This window comes from Lasioglossum baleicum, chromosome 13 (assembly GCF_051020765.1).
Source record: "Lasioglossum baleicum chromosome 13, iyLasBale1, whole genome shotgun sequence".
Taxonomy (NCBI): domain Eukaryota; kingdom Metazoa; phylum Arthropoda; class Insecta; order Hymenoptera; family Halictidae; genus Lasioglossum; species Lasioglossum baleicum.
In genome coordinates this window covers 15,608,067-15,632,471 of record NC_134941.1, presented here as the reverse complement: position 1 = coordinate 15,632,471, position 24,405 = coordinate 15,608,067, and the positions used below count along the sequence as shown (strand labels likewise).

General features: G+C 45.6%; 5 protein-coding genes across 18 annotated transcripts in view; 1 reads left to right on the top strand and 4 right to left on the bottom strand.

The window, feature by feature from the left end:
• Positions 1 to 2,213: 2,213 nt before the first annotated feature.
• Positions 2,214 to 3,128, bottom strand: LOC143215090 (uncharacterized). Of its 2 annotated transcripts, XM_076436868.1 has the most exons (4): positions 2,991 to 3,128; positions 2,795 to 2,881; positions 2,532 to 2,622; positions 2,214 to 2,407 (listed from the first exon to the last, which is right to left on the bottom strand). In XM_076436868.1, the coding sequence occupies exons 1-4, from the start codon at positions 3,036 to 3,038 to the stop codon at positions 2,214 to 2,216; spliced, it is 420 nt and encodes a 139-aa protein (XP_076292983.1). In that variant the 5' UTR covers positions 3,039 to 3,128. The 2 variants fall into 2 exon arrangements, with proteins under 2 accessions (XP_076292983.1, XP_076292982.1); XM_076436867.1 differs by having other exon boundaries at positions 2,278 to 2,407; positions 2,795 to 3,053.
• Positions 3,129 to 3,507: 379 nt separating this feature from the next.
• On the top strand, positions 3,508 to 4,669 carry LOC143215083 (uncharacterized). Its single transcript, XM_076436855.1, has 4 exons — positions 3,508 to 3,706; positions 3,777 to 4,094; positions 4,283 to 4,436; positions 4,536 to 4,669. Exons 1-4 carry the CDS (start codon positions 3,560 to 3,562, stop codon positions 4,595 to 4,597), a joined length of 681 nt encoding a protein of 226 aa, XP_076292970.1. The 5' UTR covers positions 3,508 to 3,559; the 3' UTR covers positions 4,598 to 4,669.
• A 30-nt stretch (positions 4,670 to 4,699) lies between these two features.
• Positions 4,700 to 7,496, bottom strand: LOC143215077 (uncharacterized). Of its 2 annotated transcripts, none has more exons than XM_076436842.1 (7): positions 7,365 to 7,496; positions 6,285 to 6,519; positions 5,984 to 6,116; positions 5,689 to 5,903; positions 5,423 to 5,569; positions 4,895 to 5,071; positions 4,700 to 4,835 (listed from the first exon to the last, which is right to left on the bottom strand). In XM_076436842.1, exons 1-7 carry the CDS (start codon positions 7,378 to 7,380, stop codon positions 4,709 to 4,711), a joined length of 1,050 nt encoding a protein of 349 aa, XP_076292957.1. In that variant the 5' UTR covers positions 7,381 to 7,496; the 3' UTR covers positions 4,700 to 4,708. The 2 variants fall into 2 exon arrangements, with proteins under 2 accessions (XP_076292957.1, XP_076292958.1); XM_076436843.1 differs by having other exon boundaries at positions 6,291 to 6,519.
• A 578-nt stretch (positions 7,497 to 8,074) lies between these two features.
• LOC143215057 (uncharacterized) lies at positions 8,075 to 24,094 on the bottom strand. Of its 5 annotated transcripts, none has more exons than XM_076436795.1 (4): positions 23,952 to 24,094; positions 23,549 to 23,883; positions 12,706 to 13,781; positions 8,075 to 10,757 (listed from the first exon to the last, which is right to left on the bottom strand). In XM_076436795.1, the coding sequence occupies exons 2-4, from the start codon at positions 23,782 to 23,784 to the stop codon at positions 9,640 to 9,642; spliced, it is 2,430 nt and encodes an 809-aa protein (XP_076292910.1). In that variant the 5' UTR covers positions 23,785 to 23,883; positions 23,952 to 24,094; the 3' UTR covers positions 8,075 to 9,639. The 5 variants fall into 5 exon arrangements, with proteins under 5 accessions (XP_076292910.1, XP_076292911.1, XP_076292912.1 ...); XM_076436796.1 differs by having other exon boundaries at positions 12,706 to 13,763; XM_076436797.1 differs by lacking the exons at positions 23,549 to 23,883; positions 23,952 to 24,094 and adding an exon at positions 16,386 to 20,514 and having other exon boundaries at positions 12,706 to 13,763.
• The window catches only part of LOC143215060 (inward rectifier potassium channel irk-1), a 40,954-nt gene continuing 30,196 nt past the window's right edge, over positions 13,648 to 24,405 (bottom strand). For 7 of the 8 annotated variants that reach the window (XM_076436801.1, XM_076436804.1, XM_076436805.1 and 4 more), the window contains one exon: positions 23,962 to 24,101. The gene's annotated coding sequence lies outside the window, so the exon portion shown is untranslated. Of the gene's footprint in view, positions 13,764 to 23,961; positions 24,102 to 24,405 lie in introns of those variants that run through there. The other variant, XM_076436803.1, reaches the window with a different exon arrangement.

The following is a 24,405-nucleotide window of genomic DNA, read 5'->3' as shown; positions in this document are numbered from 1 at the left end:
ATGGACAGATATGGATTCGATATTCAATATAGTATATATTGGTTAGATTTATAGATCGATATATTTCGAGAATCGCAATCTGCGCACTGCACGTTTTTCGAATGTTTGCGCAGTCTCCGTGCAGTCGACGTGCGCCGCGGTTTAGTGAAAGCAATAAAAGGAGCATGAAATTTGTTGATTCGTTGTTTTAGCAGATATTATTTTAAGAAAGTTGCAAAAAGAACAGGAAATTTGTTGATTCGTTCTTTCACGAGAGTTTAGAGTGTAATTATCCAGTCACATCCGGCAGTTCGTTTCTAACGGGGCTGTCGTTGGCGTCCAGAGTGCTTTCAACCAAGATCCGACTATTCGATTTGTCGAGTGTCTGTCGAGCTTTCAACTTTTCCAATGTGATATTCAACCCTTGTGCCACGTTCTCCTTGGAAAGAAGCTTCTTACGAGTCGTGAACAGTTTCTTCTTGATTTCCGTCGTGGCGTGTTGTCTCCGGTAATGGTAGTCCTTCCAACAACGGTGAAAGCTGGCGAACGCGTTGTTCCAAATGCAGAGCTCCTCCACTGGAGGAACGAATCTTAGTCAATATCAACTGGCTCTCTTGATCGTGCAATTAACCCTGGGAAGACTGTGCACAATTGTTTTCAGAACCAACAAATCTGTACTCAAGAAAAAAGGGTAAGTTATTATGTTTATCTTACCGACCTTTATACCAATCCCTATACAGTAGGACCTCGATTAACCGGATCCCGATTATAAACAAATATGCGTTTAAATATGCGATTATATTGTGGAGGGAAATCAATTTTCAAAAATAAAAAATTTAACTTGGAATCTAATGCAAGTATGTATCATACTATGTATAATGTAATTTTGCTGGCAGATCTCTCTAGGCTTCATAAATTATTCGACGAATACTCCGATGAGAGCACAGGTTATTTTATGAAGCTTAGAATGAGATGGTCTTCCTAGGGTTAATGGTTACAGTTAGAGGCCATTATCGCAGGCGTCGCGTCGCGTCGTGTGTACCGAACACAACGACAGTCATGGCCAAGAAAACGCCAGCCGGCAGCGTAACGTTAGGTAAAAGTGCGGAGGCCAAGTTCAGAATAGCGGGTCCCTCGCATAACGCCATCCCCTTCATGGTATTCAGCAACCACGGTACATAGAGATAGGGGATGCCATACTTATCGCCGAGGGACATCATCAGCGTGGTTATCAGGCCGGCGATTACATTCGTTACTAGTATCACGATTTTCAAGTCTGCAAACAACGTGACTCTTTGATCAGGACATTTTTCTACGAGATAAGCAAAACAGTATACTCGAGAACTGTGTGCAAACAATTTTTAATAGCTTGCACTCAGAGCTATCTATTCGGTTCGATTAAATAGTAGTTTCTTCTTTTGAAATCAATTGGGAAAGATAAAAGCGTTAGAGATTTGTTATCGTATCGTATAATAGTATCGTTACTGAAAGTTCGCCGGAAAAGAGCATTGAAGGCGGCGGATTTGGTTGTCGCGTTTCCTAAGGGGGTTCGGCCTCCGGCTTCGAACACGATCGAGCTCAAACAGTTTGTCGTGAAGCGTATTAGACCCAAGTATAGTGCTTCTACCTGCGATAACACGTTGCGAGAGCATATATTTTTCACGAACGCTAGAACGAGAATGGCGCAACACCAACCAGCGTGTACCTTGCAAACGATTCTCGTAACTTCGGGCTTTTTTCGTTCTTCGATTAGTTCTTCGACGTAGGAGCAACTGGGACTCTCTTTTAATTTAAGCGTCATGTTTTCCGGATATTTTTTTTCGTTTGGTTAACTTATCCACGTGTTGCACGTTGCTCGACCGTAATAAATTAACAAAGAAACACGCAGCGTACGACTGCAATTTCACGTCGGTGGTCGTAGTCTTTCTTTTATTGAGTACATGAGCCGATATATGAGCGTGCGTGTGTACTACTGTGTACCCGGTGGTGGGAACGTTTTACAATAATTTCAACGGCGTCGAATCGAAAAGTCTATGTTAGCTGGTCTCGAGAAAGTGAACGCGAACGGTTTCAACGAGATTGCCGAGCCTGTTTGTGGAACAAACAAAACACTTGCAGCCAATTGTGCACGGTTAGAAAGGACAGCAACAGCTCGTCGCGTTTCACGTGGAGCCCGTCCAAAAATACTCGGACACAGAACAAGATCGCTTCGACGATGATTACGCACAGTTGCATTAGCAACCAGGGTGTATGCAGCAACGGGTATTCCTAGAACAATGCACCAACACTCGATAGCGTTTAAGCCAAACTCGAAGTGAAATCTTGCTGATGTCGCTTACGGTTATCGCGCCCAGCATGATCAATGTGTAGTGTTCTATTCCCAGGATCGAAGTCATCAGCTTCAGGTCCCTTTCCATGTCTGGAGGAACTAATCGAATTCCAAATTGTTCGATTTTAGTCAGTTCGTGGGTTCCCAGAGAAGAATATACAATAGTATTTCATTTTTAACAGCCAAGTACAATTCTTTTTAATCGAATCAACGTTCAACGTACCAGTTTCCTTCGATCTGCAATGTCCCGATTGCTTCTCCTGTCTCGTTACGTTCTTGTTCATTATCCGAATAATATCGAACGCGGTAATGATCTAACAATTAACATAATTGTTAGCATATCAAAATAGTATATGTATAAGGACTCGACATCGATTGAACAAACTCAATAGGACAATGAATCAATACTCCGTCCACTACATATTTGCGAACTCGGTCAGTGTTCAATTATGCAGAAACAATTAATGAGTATTGCGATCGACTAACGGTCCCAATCAGGCCCAGCAGGATCACGTAGATCGAGTGTCCCATCATATAATGATCGCACAGGTTGCACGCTAGGTATCCAATCCGCTGAAAAGAGGTCGCAATCATTGTCATCTATTTTCTGATTAATATCCACAATTTTCTTATCAAAGCGACTATCAAACTCAATAAACCGAATTTTATCATAGCGACTGACTAGAGATCCACCTCGCTCGTTAGCCTTTCGTCTACCTCGGATCCTCATAGTTCATCGACTAAACGATAACAACGATCAATCTCATAGGTTGAGGTTAATTAACTAGGACGGACCAATTTAATTTTATCTCTACGATCGCACACGTCGTAAAAGAATGAAAAAACTTTCTTTTCAATCTGATGAAGGATCTCTAAACATTTGTCGATCAATACTATTTGTCTCCCTTCGTTCAAGATTATTTTTCGCAACGACGAACGCAATACTGTCACGTTGTAACGATATATATGTGCGAACACATGTGCACGCACACACGTACACACACACTGACGCACATGTTGACGCTCACCGAATGTCTACTGCTCCCTATGATCGACGTCATAGTGGAAATCAGGGAGCGTTTCCGACGACGCGCCATTTTCTTTTTCCTCTCTGTGATTTAGGTTCCTCGTAAATTAGACCATTTTTGCAGAGAAAGTTTTCACTGGAATTATTCCTGCCAGGTTATACAGTACAATTTTCGCGAGCTCGCAAACCGCCGCGCCGCGAACAATCTGAATAACGACAAAAACATGCTCGACCGCGTTTCACTTCAGTCGATAGTTTTGGCCATTTTCGGTTTTCATCAAAATAGAAAAAAAAGCGCAAAAATACACACGATGAATTACCATCCGGATCAAATTGAGATCGTGTTAGGCGAACAGAGGACAGTGCGTCTGGTATATTATACAATATTTTCGTCAATATATGTAGTTTGGAAGAATTTCTTGCTAGTGTGATCTTTTTCAGAGGAAAGATCATGATCCTCGGAAACTTGGAATGACCTCGTGTCATGGAGAAATCAGAGGTAACGAGTTTGTTAATAAGAATGCGCACGAGAAGGAAGTGCTGCGAGTTTGTCAAGCCTTGTTATTGTCCACGTGCGTCCTGCTTTTGAGTTACCACAGTATTTTCCATGGCCGAAGCGAGTTTAGCATCCTGAAGAATGGTCAATTTGTTCAGGGCTACAAGCACAAAGCTGTGGTCACTTTGAGCTTGGGTTATTCGGCGCCATACTCCTCGGTTTGCTTCCTGGCCACCGGTATGCTCGCCTATTCTCTTGTGTCGGTGAGAAACGCTATATGATTCAGCTTGGATATCATCCTCGACTAACATACACAAGTAGTACCCTAATCTACTGTGTGTGTGTGTGTGTGTGTATTTTTTTTTTAATTTATATTTCGGTAAATTTCGGTTGTAGAGGATTGAGCAGAGAAGGTACTGAACTTTATAATTAAAATTGTTAATCACTGTAGAAAAAACCACGCTGGAGCCTACCATCTATAGTTCTCTACTTGGCTGATATGGTGTACGATATCAGTGGTGTAATGGTGGCAATTTGGTTGTTTTTCGCAAACTTATCGCTGCCAACAGCTTTGGCTTACGCGATAGGATCTATAATCTTGATGCGTACGTTTCTCAATCTCAAGATTAAGCTTTTCTAGAATTTTTTCGAAGCTCACAATTTTTAAACTTTCAACTATTTAACACCTCCCCCAATTGAATTAGTCGCAGACATCTGGATATGGTTAGGCGTGCTCAGGCTCTACGAACAGCGAACCTTCAAATAGCAAATCCCATGCGAAATCGAAGAAGAATAAAAAACCCCACGCGTCTCGCAAAAATGTTACGCAACGTTTATCTAATATATTGTACACAAGTTTGAATAAAGAAGTGAATCGTCACGTATCGAGTCTGTGCGATTCGTCCCTCGTCGGGATACTCGAGTGCACAGTGGGACATTCCAGAGAATCGCCCGAGCACTTCGTAACGGTCTCAAAAATCCTTATTTCCGGGCAATAATACAATCTAAAAATTCAAAGATTAATCAGGATCGTAAAGGGATGATTTTATGGTATATTTTTTACCTAGGACAATATTTCCTGACGGCTTCGTTGATCGTAAATTCCCTATCGGAGCTGGTTCTTGATATTTCCTGCACGAGGAATCCCATGAACGCCTGGCAAGGGACTCCAGTCGCTTGAATATCGTTATCCGGTTCTATCGTTGCCAGTTGATCCGGCAGACAACGATCCTTATCTCCGCTGAAAAGCGCAGCAGATTTAGACTCGTTTTTCCAGGATTGCAAGGGTCCGGGATGTTAATTCTTATTTCTCAATAATGCAGGCGATGTGCCCCCTGCACATTTTTCAGTAGTCAAACACGCTACTTAAATTTCTAGGCCCTCCAACTTCCAAATTATTTAAATTACGCCTCGTAAACGTAAAAATAGAACTTTTGAGGGCGATCACGGCCACGATCTAGCGCTTTTCACTGCGGAAAAGGCCCGTCTTTGCATTGTTGAGAAATGAGAACGCGCATCCCGCATCCTTGCAATCCTGGAAACGAGTCTACCCCTTTAACGATATCACTTTTGTTTCCGAACGGACACTCACTTGCATAGGAGCCGTTTCACGGTGTCCAGCGCGCAGAACATGCTCGGCTTCGCGGCGATTCCAGGAACGGTCCAGAGCAACTGCGCTTTTGCAGCCAACTCCAGTAGATCGTCGTTCAAACCGCTTGCAACTTGCGACAACTTCGAGCTGAATCGAAACGATTAGGTTCGCGAGAACGCCTTATATTTCTATTACTTCTACAGAACTTGTTTTAGAACGCGTTGGAACTGTGACAGAAGCTCATCTCATTCGAAATTTTGTCTCACCCATTGAAGAATCTTTCGACAGTCAGATCGGCAGCTTGTATATTGGAGATCTGGATCCTCAATCGTTCCCTAATATAATCCCCAGTCGTTTTAAGAGAATCATCTTTATACGCAAAGAATTCGTTCACTTTTGAGTGTGAATCTGTTTTACTTTTAATTACGTTGTCCAGGCGCTTCTCGACGAGTTCTTCTTTCAGTAAGTTTATTAAATAGAACTAATGAATAGAGCAAATAGGATTTGGTTTGTTAGCGTAACCGTGCGCGGTGGATGGATTTTAATGGATCGAATAATTACGTGTAAATCTGGATGCTTGCGAGCTGCAGTCTCGATGTAACAAAATTCCCTGGTGGACCAATCGCGGTGAGCCAATTTTAGGAAGTATACGTTCGACGATTCGTTCACGTCGAATGCTTTATTGCCTTCCACTCTGAAATGTTGATCGCGTTCTTACTAATTTTTTGCCTGGCTTGTTTGATACATCGATATTCTCAAAGATGGAAGTGGAAAATTGAACACGTTCAGTTGTGAATGGAGAGTGTGAATGAATAATATCGGTGAACGAACTGCTCTTATCGCGGGGTACTTCGAATCATACCGACACCTGTTACCGATGACAGTGGGCAGGCAAACGGCGACCGTGACGAACGTCAGCAAGATCAGACTGCCGATAATTAGGCAGACTGCCAAAAACGCGCAGAATAGGTCCGCTGGCCATCTTCCAAGCTGGTTCACCACACCTTTCGCTATCGGAGTGTCGACGTTTTCCGGAAATCCGTGATATTTTGCGGCGTAGCTTGGATAGAGCAGCAAGACATCCTCGCCGAAAGGATCTACGAGGATTCACAGTGATTTCGAGAAATCGAAGAGACAGTACATACAGTGTCCACCACTCGAAGAACACTCAACAATTTTTTCTCGGTCAAACTGCAATGTATCACGATATTACAGATTTTCTCTAAATGAAGGAGATATTTTTTTTTTAAGAGATTTGTGTTTTATAGGCGCTTTTCGTTTAAATAAACGAAACTGCGTTCTGTTTTGAAAAATGTTCGAACGCTTACGGTAATGGCTAGACTGCAGATTTTATGCATTCATGTGCATTCTACATGCGCGCATTTTTTACCGGCGCGGCGCGGTCCCGTTACTTTTTCATATTTCTGCATAAATGTCCCGATAACCACTTAATTAGGATCTTGGCTTATTTTTAACTATTTTAACTATTCTCCATCATTAGAATGATAAAATAGTCTCGCAAACACAATTGAAAGGAATAACATTGGAAAATACAGACACCGTAGTGTATCCTATTATTCTTTCACGTGACACAAAATGCGAACACACATTTACATATTTTTGCAAGAATATCGTTGTCTCGAAACATTTAGAGAGTCCTTCATAAAATAATTCTCGAAAGATAACAGTGTGCTCGCGAGTAGTTTGAAATGATTTGACTGTGGATTTGTGATGCGTCTACTATTCAAAACAAGCGAAAACGTAGCCAGATTGTCCGGTTGGAATCTCGTCTAACAATAAAATTGAGCCAATCTCTACACAGAAATATGTATTGTTATCCGATTCTAATAACTGTGAATTGCCGCGCGGAATGTTTTCGTTCGTATAAGCACCAGCAATCTAGCCGTGATATTTAAAGCTCGTGATTTCTACAGCGACTTACCCTTCGTGCTCGGCATAATGTTCGATACTTTCTCACTGCTAATATCGTCCGCCTCTCCGGCCGTTTATGCAGACGGTATCGTTCGCCAAGTCAGCATTTCGCAATAATTGGCCGTATTTAAATTGAGTCACGATGCGACGCGGCGGCCCGCCATGCTAACGGAGGTGCGCGGCCGGCATAGCGTTTCAAGTGGAGCATCGAATACGAAAAACATGCGATCGCACGCATGAAACAGGAATTCTCGCGACAGGGAAAAGGTTATCGTTTTGTAAAGACTGTTCGCGATTGTTTCCCGCGACGAAAACGGTCCGACTCGTCGCGAATTTCGCTCGATAAACGAGCCGGATCTTTCCGCGAGACGTATGATTAACCCCTTGCCGTACAATATCGAGTCAGACTAGTGATGAAGATTCTGAACAGAGTCTACTATAATAAATCTGTATATTATCCATTTCCTTTGAACCGAAATAAAATTCTATTTTGTTATAGTCGATATTATAGCCTTTGGAAAAAACATATGCATAGAATAAATATAAACTTCCTTTTTTTTCTGTGAAATTCTGAACGATGAAGAATATTTCATGACTATAGCCACAAAATAAATAGTAGTGTTAATAGAGTAGTGTTAATTAATGAACCGTGATTTATCGAGATGTCGGTAGTAGCATGGATGATAAATTGGATGAATAGGTGTAGTACTGGCGTGCAGATAAGTTCGAAATGTCTTTATTACAAATAAGATTTTCACAATTTACGGCTAGAAGTCACGATGGCAGGTGTCCATGACTCGAAAAAACGACGCAGAGTCTATCAATCTAAACGATCTCCGACTGATTGCTCGACGCTCGTTCCACGGATCGAACGATCCAGCAGAAAGGGGAATTCGTCGTGATCACTGATTCGTGTCGAGCTACTCGCTTACGATAATCTGGAAGCAATAAATATGAACGATAGCGATCCATTCGAACGACGAAATTTCCAGCGACAACTGAAACGTGCGAAACGAGACACTTTCGTGTTTAAACAAATTAGATGCGTCGACGTGCTTCCAAGCTTCCAGATTCATTCACAGATTAATTGACAAGATTGATATAGCAAAATCTGGAAACTTGTCCCATGAACACGCTTGCTTTCGTTGATAACAATGACAAATTATAGCTGTATACGACGACTGCGAAATATTTTGGCAAACTTCAAGACAATTTTGTAAAGCAAGCTTTAAGCTCAGATACGACAACTGATTTTTACAAAAAGTATTTATATAACTTAAAAATTATGCATCATCGAAATTTGACGATTTACATATTTCACGGTGAATTTGTAGAAAAAGCACGAAACAGCACGTCGACCACTCGGATCACAATTCCAAGCTGAACTCGTCAGGCACTTGTGCGCTCTATGTAGATTAGAAAAATACAGTTTCCGCTCTGTTCTCGGTTCCCTATCACTATACCTAGCCGATTTCGAGTTCCCGAATAATAGTTTCCTTTCTATCACGCATCGTGCACGTTCGATACTAGTCCAAGAACGCCCCTAACGAAGCATTCGGGAAACTAACGCGCTATAAGGAATGGGTATCGCGAATATTACTCGTTTGGAAGCTTCGCGTGAACCGACCCGCGGTTTTCAAATCGATTTAGAGTGGAAATGATAGTACGCAAACTCGAAACGGCTCGAGGAAACTATCGTGCCGATTAATTTTACGCGAGAGAACTAGAACTAGATAATGTCTGCTAGCTTTGTGCTGCGACCTTCCAACCCTCGGGCACTTTCGTTTTAGTCGTTTCGGTATCACACAATTTTATTGGAAAACCATAAACGATATTTCTTTGTTGCTGAACAGTGTAAACGAAAATTCGTCGCAATGTAGCAATTTAGGATTTGATGGTCCGCTCTCTAAGTTTCCGCAAACATCCTTCAATCTGCAAGTTACGCTGTACCTCGAACAAACAGCAACCTAGTGAACAATTGAAACAGGATCTGAAATGCAGCATCAAGCCTCTCGATCAGCTGAAAATAGCAACCGGTCGCAAACAAGGCTCGACCAGCCACCACAGTCTCAGGATCTCCCATTTTCCCCTAATCAGCTGAAACTGAAATGGCCGAGGGTTGAGCAACGGCCAATTACGGATACCTTGTTTTGGAATTGAGCGTTAGTCCGACTGTATGTACAACACGATTGCACTGGCACTTGTTCGGAGAAAGGCACACGCGGTTGTCAGTCGTCGACAAAGAAAACGAACCGTTGCGTTGCTCGCCGGAGTCTCTCGAGAGTTCAGACGCTCGTGTAGGAGACCGGTTGCTTCGCGACGACAGGGTTCTCCCCGAATTTCTGGGAAGCACTGGTGGGATTCTTCAGGGATTCGTCGCTGTCCAGAGAACTGTGATCGCTGTTCGGCCTGGACAGCGCCTCGTTCACGTCCTGCAGCTGCGCGTTCTCGTAGCTCCTCCTGTTCCTGGCGATCGCAGCTTCTTGAGGTAGCCGAAGATCTTTCCTGATGTACTCGGGACTCGAATTCCACTGAGCACCCTCGTAGAACCCTGATTCCGGCGTGAGATCGGACCTCGGTGAGATGGCGGACACTGGGATAGGGGATTGGCGAAGCTTCGTGGAAGAGTAATCGATTGGCGACAGGTTAGGGTCCGAGAGAGAGGTCCTGTTTCCTTCGTTGATCTCCTGCAGACGCGGCACCTGTTTCGGCAACTTTTCCATCTCGATCGTCAGTCTATCATCGTTCAAACTAGGTCTTCCATTCTCGGTAACTTTTACAGGGATGTTTCTCCTAATCGAGTTCAGACGCTCTTTGCTACCGGTATGTCGCCTGGCGACCGTCAAGCTCTCTTTTGGCTCCAAGGATTTGTCTAGAGGAACCAACAGATACCTTCTGGACCCGTTCAAACTTCTAGACCCGTCCAAGGACCTCCTATCTTCCTCCAAGCCTCTCAGAATGTTTCTATGATAGAGACTCCTCTTGCAGGATCTCTTCTCTTCGTCCCCTAACTGCGACCTGGGTATTATCCGCTTGCTAGCTTGTCTCAACAGAGGACTATCTTCTCTCGAAGTCTCCGACTCTTCGTAGATGATCTCCCGACTGTTCTTCAGGATCTCTCGGTTCACTGCCTCGGGTAAATGCTGCAGCTCGACGTCGCCCATCACCTGGATACCGTCGGAATCCACATCGAGGATCTTGTAGTGATGTCCTTGGTGACCGGTGTCCCTGTGAGCGTATCGATAGGGAGCATCCTCGACGCTAGCCTCGGTCCTCACGCTGTCCACGCGCGACAAAGGATGCGGATGATGATGGTTTGGCAGAGTAATCGGAGGACGATGACCGCAGTGGCACTGGCCGTCCATGCAAGACTCCCCTAGGAAGTCCTCGTCGATTATCACACCTGGAAAGCAGTCTGCTACTTATTGTTAGTTAGCGATTTAGGGGATTACCATCCCGATTACGTTTAAGGACACCACACCGAAGGGGATTTCGAACATTCTCGGTATCTGTTCGAGTTCGAACCCAGCCCCTGAACAATCAGCTCGAGAATTAGTTCGCCGGATGTTAATCGACCTTGGGAAACGCATGCTAGTTTCGAGCCGGGGTCGCGGAAGAACCAACCAACAGCAACGTACACCACCGAATGATTTAAATATAATCGCCTGGTCTCGATGGCCAACGACGGTCTTCGGTAAGGCCGTGAACCAAGAGTCAGGACAACATGAAAGACAGACAGAAGCGCGACGAACACATCGGACTTTCACGGTTTTGCTCCTTCGTGATCGTTATCTCGGGATCTTTGGCTTGCCCCACCTCGAACGTTTTTGCGTTCGATCGTTCTGTGGATTCTTCGTCTCTAAGCCAGGGTCTATCGTGTCCCGATCGCTCGATATGCTGATTTCCTCGATAGGTCAGACTCCCGGGCAGTCGTCGATCGATGGGATGTCGATGTGCAGTTTCGAAGACGCCTGGGAGGAGTGTCCCTGGGGGACTATGAAGTCCGTGGCGTCGTTCTGGTTGACGGTGGTCAGCACGATCGGCACGGATTTCAGCTCGCTAGGGATTTTCCGCAGACCTCCATCTACGGGTATAGATCCAGCACCAACAGTCAGACAAGAAACAGGATCGGGAAGCTGCGAAAAGCACCCGGAGGAGCAAAAGCGAAGCGTTAAGCTGCGAACACACTGACGAGCAACCTGCGACACTTTCTCGCGCGAGACCGACATTATTTTCTTTCGCTCTCTGATATGATAACCGTAACAAGCGAGTACCTCAGAGACCTTTACACAGAAAGTCACAAGTTACTTGCCAGCGTACTCGCAGCTATATGTATGTATAGTAATCGCAAGCGAAGAACAAGAGAAGCGAGCACAATAGAGATACAAAGACAGAGAGAGAGAGAGAGAGAGAGAGAGAGAGAGAGAGACAGGAGGGTGTTGGGTGGTTGCTATCGATTAGTTTGATTCGCATGTGCATCCCAATTAGCGCGGTTGGCTGGCCTTGCTGTATCGTTAGTGGTTGTTTTGTAACGCGTTGCATCGCGCGCGCGCGCTCCCTCTCTTGATGCCATGTCGATGGACAATTTTAATTGCGCCGGACATGCCAGTCTCTAACGTGCATCGAGCTATCGAGTAATTTTAGTCCAGGGTTAATCACGCTCGCACGGCGAGATAGACACGTGGGGATCATTCTCTGGAGAAAGAGAGAGGGAGAAGGTGAATGAGAAGGTGAATCGGTCCTCGGGGGATAGACGTTATCGACAATGTCATCATTGACAAATCAGATTCGATTCTATTCAATCTACGAGGAGGTTAGACTTGAACTACTACTACGATCGGATTAGATAATGATCAACTAACTCGGACCGTGGTTGACGGCGCTCTTCGACGAAAGAGCACTCTAGATCAGGCATGTGCCACTGCCCTGACTCCATTGAACGCCGGAGCAACTAAGCCACGCCCACTCTGGGCGGTCTGCAGAGAAAAAGGGTGGTCCGATGACTTTGTTGCTCCTGGGGACTGTGCGGAGCGCTTGTTGCTCATGGCTGATCTAGATTTAATACCAGCTATTCTAGTTGAAAGGGAAACATTCGGAATAGAGAATCATCGAAGTGAAAAAGTTTAGGGGATTCTAGATCGGGCATGGACAAAGACAGTCTTGGCTACGCTAGAACCAAGAGCGACCAAGCCACGCCCATTCAAGGCAAAGTAAACGCTTCTTTCCAACAAGATCAATCTGGCCCCAGGGGCAGCCTAGAGCGAACCCAGAGCAAAGAGCACGGTAACCCATGCCTGCGTCATTTCCTAAACGTTCTCCAATCCCGCGACCTCGACTGATCTGAAACTCACCGTTCCCATGGCGAAGCTCCTCCTGCACCTTGTAAAACTCAGCGAGCTCTCTCCCGGAGCAGAGAGGCGTGTCCACCTGAGTGGTACTATTGAACAACGAGTAATCGACCTCGTAGCCCTGTCTGTCCTTCGAGTACGCGACCATGGACTCGAACCGGTGTCCCCAGAGTATCTCCTGCGGCAGGTAGCTGGATCTAGCCTGGGTGGTTTGCCCTGTGGACTCGATGGTGCCTTCCAGTATGGCGACGACCTCGAATCTCTCGATGAGCATGTCTTCGGCGGACATGTTGTAGAAAGGGGACTCCGAGTTGATCTTGTGGACGATGGTGGTGGGCCAGATGAAGAAGAGGTTGCCGTTCTGTCCGTCTGTGCCGACGGCGAGTTCCTGTTGATTCTGGGACAGGATCTCGCCCTCTTTGGTGGTCCTGGATCTGATCAGCTGCGCCCTGACCGCAGCTCCGATGATGTGGCTCTTCCTCATGTCCCCTACTCGGAACATGAGGCAGAGCTCGCCGTCTCGTTGACAAATCACCGCGTTCCTCGAGAACAGCAACGTCTGCGTCCTCTGCTTCGGCCTGCTCATCTTCGCGAACACTATACCGACCATAAACGCTTGGATCATCACCCCCGCGATACTCTGCAGGCACATCACGAAGATCGCTTCTGGACACTCCTCGGACGTCGAACGACTCCCGTAGCCGATCGTGTGCTGCGTCTCGATGCTGAACAGGATGCAGCTGGTGAACGAGAAGATGTTGTAGATGCACGGTGTCCAATTGTTCTCGAGCTGGAACGGCGGCAAATGGCGCTCGTCGAAGTCACCGTGGGTAAACGCGATCAACCACCAAATCACCGCGAAACCCAGCCACGAGAGAATGAAGCTCAGGCTGAAGCACAGCAACGTCCAACGCCATTGCGTGTCCACGAGGGTCGTGAAGATGTCCTGGAGGAAGCGGAGCGAGCGCCGAGAGATCCGAGACTGCAGAACGTTGCAGTCCCCGTTCTTCAGCACGGCGCGACGGCGCAGCTTGCGGGTCGGACCTGCCCTGTAACGGCTCCTGCAAGAGTCGAGACCCCTACTCAATGATAAATATCGGCTATTCAAAGATATCGTCGATTATGTCAACTACTCGCTGGCCAAATCGACTCACTCCACGGATCTGATGATATACAATATATGTATGATATGTATTAGAGAATGTTATTGCAAATTGATCAGATGGTGTACATTCGTTTTTAGTTCTTTCAACTTTTCAGATTCGCGAACTCAATACCCTGGATCTGAACAGTGTCCTATAAATTTTCTTCTAAATTCTGTAATTTAGCGCTTCCCGAAGAAAATATTCCAAGTATTTAAAAAGATTCTACAAAGGCTTGATGAAATTGTTCTCGAAGTTGCAGATGAACGATGCACGTTCGTTAAACGCGAAATCGGATGTTTCGGGTCGAAACAGGGAGCACAGACCCCCTCAGAAGCGACCATAGTCCAAGAGCCCGATTAGGCACGGCCGTAATCGGTAGTTAACATGCGCACCAACCGACGCCAATTACGTTTTCTACGCTAATCTCGGACGTTGAGAGCGGAACTCGATTTGCATGCGGCTGACGCGAGATGGAAAACGAAGGATCCGTCACCGCGTCGCGTCGCGTCGCGTCGCGTCGCGTCGATTCCAGTCGCATCTTTCAACAGACAACAATGCTATGTAGCATTTCTTGCACAATTCGTTGGGAATGAATTATGCCAGTCTCCCCGAAGACCCATGTTAGAAACGCGCGTAACAAACATGGTGCGAAACATTGTCACCAAGGCCTCGAACAACTCGTCGTGAACATATGCAACTCGATAATCTATTCTGCCTGGCAGATCAAAGCAGATTAGAATAACAAATTTCGTGGATCACATTGTGTTCTCGTGTGTTCCGGGAGATCGATCTCTGTTCTTTTCCGATGATCCACGCCGCGGAAAATTCATCGCGAGGCGAGCACGTCTTGGGAAGTCATTAATCAAAGCTCGCGCGAGCCTTTCTGGTGATTAAAAATTTTCATGAGACGTATCGTTCAATGTTTTTTCTCGAGAAAAATGTTGCACACGGTGTCTGTGTTGGAGTGTTTGATCGATCAGTAGCCCGTGGAAGGTTTGGGTGTCGATGGGAATACTCACGATGGATCTCTGCGCATTGTACGTCATCGTTCCTGAGCCTTTCCATGACAAGCCTGATTGATCGTCCCGAAATCACGGCAATCTCGCCTCGGCGCGACGGCTCGGCTGGGCAGATTAACACGGGAACAACGCCGGCTCGATCTCGACCCGACCGAATTTCTCTTAATCGCAGGATTTATCGTGGATCTCGTATCTCGAGTTCGACCGGGGATATCTTCGATAAGTCGATTCGCGGCTCTATTCGCGCGGTCTCTGGTTAGAACCGGCCATAGTTCCCGCTCGGAACCAGTCGACAAATGATCCCCGAGCACGTCGAGAGGGCTCGATCAGCCGTTTTATCAGCACTGTTGCCGCTCATGGCTACTGTCAGCGTTGTTTGCTCGCCCAAGAAACGAACGGAACACACACGCCTCGCTTAGAACCGACTTCTTAATCAGCCTCCGATAAAGTAATTAGCCTCCGACTGTTGCCGCGAAGTGTATTACCGAACGCGAGAAGATTCAACTTGTTTATTGACGAGAGACAAAGAGAGAGCGAGAGCGAGAGAGAGAGAGAGAGAGAGAGAGATGATATTGTGCGACACACTGTCACTCACTGGGACAAATCAATGCGACCGGTTCGATGATCCCGTTCAGACTCCTCGGGTACGCCTCCCTTTCGGACGGGCGAAAGGAAGTCGCCATTTTGACTTCGAATGATAACTGCTATCTACCAATTTATTTATTGTCGAGCGCAAATCCACCACACGCAGCGAACACGCACGGTTCGGTCGACTTTCGTCGATCGATTTTTCGCTTTCTGATTCAAATCTTCGTTTTCGAACTTCCCGGAAATTTCTTTCTCTCGTGTGAGACAATTTCGAATAATTATCTGTGGTCGCCGATGTCTTCGAATTTGTCCTAAAAAATTTTAGATCGGCTTTAGGATCTCGAGGAAAGTTGAGGAATACCAAAGAATTCCTCACTTTAAAATCCCTAGGAAGATTTCTTAATCGAGAAATATCAAAATGTACTATCACTCGCAATACATCTCCACAAAAATTTCCCACAAAAGCGTTGATTATATCAACAAGGTTATGTGTTTAGCTAGTGATTCGGTCATAAAACCAGGATCCTGAGAATTTTTGCAATACAAATTCTGATACACATATCTGTCAAGGAATTGTACATACGCGACCTCCGGTGACGATTGGTCGCGATATCGGCAGGTCTTGCTCCGTTATCGCAGACCAATGATAAGGCTAACGGGTGACAAAAAGCTTCGACGATCTCGGTTACTTCATTAAACGGTTTGCAAGGGTGATCAGTTCGTATTACATGATTCGCGAATTAATTAGAGGTAGCTAGCCATAAACGGCAGAACCAGATCCGAAACACTGTCCCCGCGCGAGTTGTCATAAATTAATCCGCGGCATTAATGAATAATGATTAATCTCGAGATTCCACATGATCGCGCGGAATGTATTGCGCAGCGAGCATTTTCATCGATGGAGGATTCCGTGCGACGAAACATGATTTACCTGCTGCGAAAGGATGCTGTTGGGCTCTTTGACAGCTGAACGATTATGGGAGTCGTTGGTGTCACCGGTGTCAACAGATTTTGCTTCTCGTCAGAGTTCGATGGCAAATTCACGCTTAGCAGCGGGCTCTTCTGGATCTCCGTCGTCATTTTCAAATTGAAGGGTTCAATTCGATTCGCTTCTTAATTTGCTTAATTTATTCCTCTTTAATTTGCGCTGTGTACGACTCGATTTCACTTTTTTCCATCGACTATCTTTCATTGGCCGCTTGGCTTCATCGCAGCTTTAATCACAAGTTTATTTGTGCGTGGTTCTCCAATCCAATCTACTTCTGAATTTTCTTAATTGATTTACCTATAATTTGCACTTTACACTCTTTGATTTGATTTCGCTCTTCTTCCACTCTCTTCCTTGAATCGCTCTCTTTTCTTGATTGCAGTATCAATCGAGATCGTAATCTTTCTATTCAATTCAATTTCATTTCTTTAAGCGACGCGCGACGCCTTATATTGTATTTTCTACCTTTCGAATACTTCTCTACTCGAATACTAAAGTTTTCCTGAACCTAGATCCCTCTTTATCGAACACAGTTGCAGCAATTTTTCCGCGATCGAGTAAATCGTTCAGATAGCCAGAGTCTTATCGGAGAAATTCGCACGTGCGATTTGAGAATCGTGCTTCGAACAGACCACGATAAATCCGACGCGACGGTTTCACACGGTTCTTTGATTAGCCGAGGATCAAAAATTCCCGGTTAGGTTATCCCGATCGGTATGATAATCGTGGCGGAAGTAGGTCGTGCGCGAGGTTCAGTAGCCGTGGAACGGGAACGTCATTACTTCCCTCTCGTCATTAATTATCACACTTCACCGACCTTTCACTTATCGCGGCCGATCTCTCGCGCGCTTATCGCGCTAATCATGGCCGAATCGAAAAGAGTCGTATAGGTATAGCATTTTTATCGATTATCTCTCTTCTCGATGATGACTCTCGAGGATCCGTCGATCGCCTTCGTCTGACAATGAGTACACAGCTGCCACAAGTCGATCGATCGATCGATCGACACTCAAAATCCCATGTCTAATTTTCTGCGAATTAACGAGGCTTCTCTTCTATCGTCGATAACATCGAAAACCTTATCTATCATACTGTTCAATTTTTCTTGTGCCGTATCAAAGTTGATTAATTTTTTCCGCTTCAGATATTCGCGAAGAGAAGAAGAGAATTTTTCCTGAAGCAAATTCCCAGTTGTTTTGAAATGAAAAGTTGATTCGCGTCTTACATTTTCTGCTATCGGAGGGATTAATTTTTCCAAAGCTTTTTCGAAGTTGAGATGCCTGTGCGTGAAATCCAAGAGAATTTGTCCTCAAGCAAATTCTCAGTTCTTCGAAGGTTTCTTTCGCGTTGAATCGCTTCTTTTACATTCTGTTCTCGGAGTTGAGTTTTTCTCAAGTTTTTCTCTGAACTTGTTTCGAAGTCGGGCGACCTGGTGAGGTTTTATCGCGGAAGACGGTCGATTTGGAAGACAGTGGCGGTCGACGACGCGACGGTGGATCGCTGTCTAGTTTGCTAGTGGTGGATCTACTGATGTCCGAGGAACGAAGCTGCTCGTCTTATACGCACGAGCCAATACCTGGCCAGCGGTCTCCACTTATCAGTTACTAACAATAAACGTTTGCTCTTTTCATTTGCGAGAAAATGGGCTGGCTGGTTACGTCACGCGGAGCACGCGCGGGCGGATCCGTGTCCTGGAGTGGCGTCTTCAGGAGCTGTTCCTCTCATTGGATCGATCACTTCGCTTTAATATCCATTCAACGCCCAAAACCCATTATTCTTCTCGTTGATTTCACTCTTGACTGTCTGGGGTCTGAATTAAAAGCATTTTCAACATGTTTCCCAACAATTCAAAATCCAAGAATTTCTCGATTAATCTTCCTGTCCAAACCATCATCACTTGCACACAATCCAACGATTCCTTCCACGATTATTTTTAAAACATGCTTTCCGACACCTCGAGATTTTAAAACGTTGTTGCACAATGCTTTTCCGGTGGCTGTTCAATCGTTTAACCTACAGTTCGCAGAAATCACCAAGTTCCCTAATGCTCTCCAGCACTTTACGTGTGTTGCTCTTCTCACCTCTGATTTATTAAACGATATTTACATTTCAACACAGTTTCCCGTCGCGTTCCAAGATTCTTATTCACTTATCCGTGGAGCGTGCGATTAATTGTTGCCTGAGCGAGCGATAATTCGCTTCTCCCCTTGAAATCGACTGTCTCCGACTCGTCGCCACCTCTCCGTTTCAACAGAGACATCCTCTCGTTTTCACGCGGTCTTGACACGCGTCTAATCTTTATTGCACCGATCTGCAACGATCCGACGATAGCGAACCTGACGGTTTGCGTGTCTCTCTTTGCTTGGCACTTACAGGAATTACTCGGGAAAACGGCGCGGCGCGGCGTTCGCCGACGTGTGTCCTATCTTCTTCGGCTGTTTAACTCTTTAACGAGCACGTTCTCGAATGCCGTGCCGGTCGGGTGATAAATTAACCAGCGAAAATCGTTCTCTGATCGTTTAGACATTGCTCCGACAGTCTTTACGAATATTTGGTTAGATGAAGAGTCCGAATCGTTACCGGCGCGGCGCGGCGCGACGATGCACCAGCGACTTCGTTTGACTTACTGAAAATGTCGGGGGCATGTCTTATCAAGCACGAGGCATCTCTTTATCGGAATCGCGTTTCGCGAAATCGCTGATCGCCCGCGGAAACCGTCGATCGAGGAGCAGAAACGCTGGCATTGAACTCTGGCTGCTTACGTTCGCGAAAACTGAGATCACAGATACACGCGGGCCAGCTGAATTTACCGAATGAAATGCGGAGAACATTTGTTGATAGCTGGATGGAATGTTTTGGTACATTTCATTATTTGATAGAATTTTTAAGTGGAGATTTACATTACGAGTATGTATATACATATTGACGATGTTAGACAGAGTAATAAAGTCGCAACGTGGCAGTGGATAGTAGGGTCCCACGATCGCGGCCCTTTCGTGTTTAATGGGCCACTATACCTTTGTGAACGACATTTTCGCGCGTGATTCACCCTCCGCCGGCTAATTCGATCCATTGTCAACGAATTGGAGCTTCCTTGGAAAGAAATTCGAGCCGGAAGGGCTCGATCAACACCGGTGGAACGGTGAATCGCATTAGCCGCCGGTAATTTATTCCGCGCGCACTATAATGGCGCTATTCCATAGTGGACCGAGGTATCGTGTGCGTCGTTTGTAGGCGTCAATTGAGAACGGTACTAATTCTAGCGAACTTGCTCTGCTCGAAAACTTCTGGCCTATCTCCGTGCTTCCACGCGACTCCTCGCGAAATAAGTACATATCCCGATTCTCCGGATCTCTCTTTTTCTCTCGAGCATGGTTATTTAACGCACTTACCCGTTAACTCCTATTTCCTAACAATAATACACCAATTAGTCCCTCCCCTCTTCGCAAAAATTCCCTGATAATTCCCTGCGAAATTCGCCACTGAAGTCCTGCTTCGCGATCACTTTTCAAGCATAATCCAGACGTACTCTTCACAGAAAAGAATTGGGTTTTATTTCGATTTCAAAGAAGCGACTGATATCCATACGTAGCAAATTCTATATGTAACATATAATATGATATATGTATACATATTATACTTTGTGTGTGAAGAATCTGACATGATATTGTAGGGCAATGGTTAACGACTCGTAGATCAAGCTTATCAGAGAACCACAAATGAGAATATCTTCGCTGACAGAATTAATTATTATCGCTACGAATATATGTATGATACTAATAGATTTCAGTACAAAGACTGTGAACCAGCTGTGAACCAGCAAAATGTCAGTCGATATTTGCTATCGAAAGCGATAAAAGGGCGAGGTGCAGCGAGACCGTTATTAAAACTGACCCTGATTAAGTGGAAATTAACTCTGAACGGAGACAACGCCTCTACTTCTCTCGGTGACAATGTTCCTATTAATTCTATCTCACAATCAGACACAATATTGCAGTTTGTTTTTCTAAAATTGCTATTCGTCGTAGAATTTCACTTCTTTAAGATTCAGAGTATAAATTGGTGGAGATTTCTTCGCAAGACTGATTTGTAAGAAATTGTATTCTACCTCGTCGAACAAAACCAACCAGTTGTTCCGTTTCTCGCGTCGCCGGGCAGCGTTGTATCTCGATCGATTAGCGACGAATCTTGCTCTTCTACCGGAAAAAGAGCCGGCCGATTTTCCGCGATCGGACATGATCGCGAGCGAAATTCACTTCCGAAATTCGCGTTTCCAGCGCGGATTAAGAGTCTCGAGCGTTAATATCATCGGGTGCAAGCTCACTGGCAGGCCTCGCTTCGCCTCGCCTCGCGCGAGCTGTCCGAGCGCGACGTCGCGCGTCGCCCGCTTCGATAACGAGCTTTTAATTAATCTAACAAGACCGGACGAGTCGCGATGCCGAGGCGCACCAAGATTTTTCCTTTCGTTTCGTTTCTCCGACTCACGGGATTGCCGAGGAAACTTTCAATTCTCCAGCACTGTGTACTTTCCGAAATTAATACTTTCCCCGTCTGCGTGTTTGATTAATAATTCGATTGGCACGGAGATTGGGGCTGAAAAATCTCTGTTACTCTTAGGGTTCTAATCTGCTTGACGATAATTCGGCAAAGCGAATAATTACAACAGGGCGATTGGAGGATTGTTGAATTTTTCTTGGAGCCTGAGGCGATTTTCGAAGAAGAGACAAGCGTTAGCTGCACAGGATACTGAACTTGAATTTCCATAAGCGTTTCTGCGGTGCGAACACTATGTCACACGAGCGGCTCGTTAAGCGTATCTGTTGCACGCTTAATCTGCACAGATAAATACGACGGATTAGACGTGCAGTTGATAATTGGTTTTGCTATACATATAATCCTCGACAGTCTCCACTGTATACATATAATTTATTTAGCTCCAGATGTGATATACGACCGTGTTCGTTCCATCGTGTTATTACCTCGAGAATTTATACGAACCCGAATCGGTTGGTACATAATTATAATTCTAGGGTAGAATCGTTTCGCAATCCTTTCGGAATCCACTAAATCGAATTCAAGTTCAAGCTTGGACTTCCTGGCGCGGACGTTATTACGAAGATAAAGCGGAAGAATCGGCGAGAAAATCGCGGAGATCCACGAGAGGTATCGTCTTTCCTGCAGGAAACGCGAAATCTGATACAACCGCGAGGATTCGTTGCGAGTTTCCGCGATTAACTCTGCGACCGCGATCCGCAGATTAATCTGTTAGCGACGACCTTTCGGCTGGCGAAACCTCAATTACTTTGCCGCTCGTTTGTCAAGCTTCATTTTTACTTTGAAACATTTATTTGATGATACTTGGTCGTGCTCGGTTCTTTAAGCTTCCATTCTGGTCAATTTAATGGTTCGACGGTAACATGGAAAATTCATTATCATACTTTAATGAAATAAAGGTTCAAAGTTGATCCTTTTGGAAAGTTGGATCGGCTACCTTTTGGATGTCACGGGGAACCATTCTAAATTCTCGATCACCATGCCCTAGCTAAGGAATCCGAAAAATGCATTTCAAATTTTTCTCACGAATGCTGGCGGTACAAAATGAATTCCGCTGCCAGAAATGATTAAAGGACAAGGCTTCGAGAGTGTCGAAGTGTCGACGGTGTCAGGGGGGCCCCACAGATGCAGAATGAGTCCTCGGGCGTCAATATTCTTCGGGAATTAAGGCGAAACGTGGCAGAACCCCGGCGAAGGACGGTCCGGTCCGCTGATTTGCAAATTTTGCAACCGGCTGGACGCGGGTCGCATGCGTAACATTGGTCCCGGCCGCGACCGGTTGATAAATGACGACAGAGGGTTTGCCGAACGTGAATTACAGGTAAAGGGTAAACAGAAGAGAGCCGCGTTCGCAGAATTGTATTCGCCAACGGAGGCTCGTTAGTCGGACGCGTGGCCTCGGTAACACCGTGAAAAACGTATGGCATCGCGTCGCCGACATTAATAGAACTGTGCTCGATAAATTGCACCTGTCTCGCGTATTAAACAACACCGTCGGGTAAATATCGTGGACGAATGATAATCATTGTGAACACGACCGATACGCCTCGAGCCGTGTCCCTGCACGAGAGAAAGCGAACTCGTTGCCTGCCGAACGATTATGGCAAATTACGAGATTAGAGAGTCTTTGTAACCGAATGATTATTATGGACATTATGGTACCGTCGCCGAAGGAGGTTTTTTCCGAGGACAGTGTACGATTGCAGGAGACTTTTGTGATTAGCAGTTCGTGATTCATACGTATTATTAGTGGGTCGATGTTGTTTCTGGTATTTCCATCGCCTATTTCGAACGGCAAACAACATCTGGCGCCAGAGGATGTCGTCGACAACGAATCCCTCAAACAAAGCGTGGCCGTTTTCGGGCCGAGAATGATCTACGCTTCACGAGGTATGTACATATGTAAGCACACTGCCTTGGGAACGGGCCACGTGACGGTTAAACTGTTCGCGACTGTTTTGTTTGGTAATTGTCGAGCGATTATATCTGGTTTGTCGGTAATACGTTCACTCTCCGCATGCAAAGTAGACGCTTCCGGTCGTCTTCGATCGTACTCGAGATCCGGATTCGGCAAGTCGAAGAAACGATTTTTGCAAACTCTGTCCATTTGTTTAACATCTTATTAGTCGGTGGACACATTAATATTATATTTATCGATAAATACGTATTCAAGTCCCAATTTTAATATACATACATATGATACATATGTATAATCGTTGGAACGTCAAACGTTGAAAGCATTAATTGGAAAAATATGAATATCGAAAAGAAAGAAATTCAAGAGTGAAAGTAGTCCTAGCCCTAAATCGAATTTACCCTGTAACTACCCTCGCGAGAAAGCTGGAGGATTGAAATTTTACTCGGAGAGGTTTTTCTTGGTCAGCTTTCGAATGGTTCTGAGGGTAGTTTTGACCATCTTAATCGGCGAGGCGCACTGTAAAAATGTGGGTGTACATCGACTTGGCCAGCGCTACATCAGAGTCGAAAGAGCAATATATGTACTATTCTATGAAAAGCTGTGAACCAATAAAAACCAGAGGAATTAGACTCACCTGGTGGAATCTTGCCGACCAACGCCACCGATGCTGCTGCTCTGCGTGCTGACCCTAACAAGAGTGACATTTCTGGGCAGGCTGGACAGAGTGCCAAGGTTTCGTTGACCAAGCAAAGGTGAGTCGGCGGTGACAGGGTTTTCGGGTACCGTCAGCTGTCCTTGAACCTCTGTATCCTTCTCTTCCTCCTCTTCGATGGTACCCGGAAGGCGGAAAAGCTTTTGCGGTTCTTCCATGTTTCCAGTCTACGCTTGTTCTTCTGCACACTCGATCCCAATCTTCCCCGGTCAGTTCACGTTCATCGCGTTCTCTTCGTTGCTGGTGTTGGAGGCGTTCTGTGGGAACCAAGACGTCCTCAAGAACGATGTTCTTCGATCCTCACCTGGCCCGAGGACGAATCTACCTGGTGGACGTCGTCTGGCGACGATGACTCACGTCTGCTGGCCACCGAGAGCAAAGTTCTGTCTCCTGCCATCGTTTCTTCGTCTCCTCTCACTTTCCTCCGGCATTCGCACCGCCCTTCCGTTCCTGGAATCCCGGCATTCCGCGTACCCTAAGCCAAGCGAAGTCACTGTTAGCCCAACGGAACTTTTCCTTTTCGATTTCGAATGGTTACTTCGCGAGAGAGTGGGACAATTTACAAAGAGTGGATCTCGATTTGCGTCACTCGCTTTGCTGTCCCGTTTCGAAATTCAGACGGGTGAACGAACGCCTATCTCATTGTCAGCTGACGATGTGGGACAGCTTCTCCGAAAAGCATTCTCGGATCGTCCTCGAACCGAGTTCACCTAACGATCTCGCGAGGTTCGACGTGTTTCCGAGTTCAATGCTGAATGAAAAGAAATTCTCATTGTCAG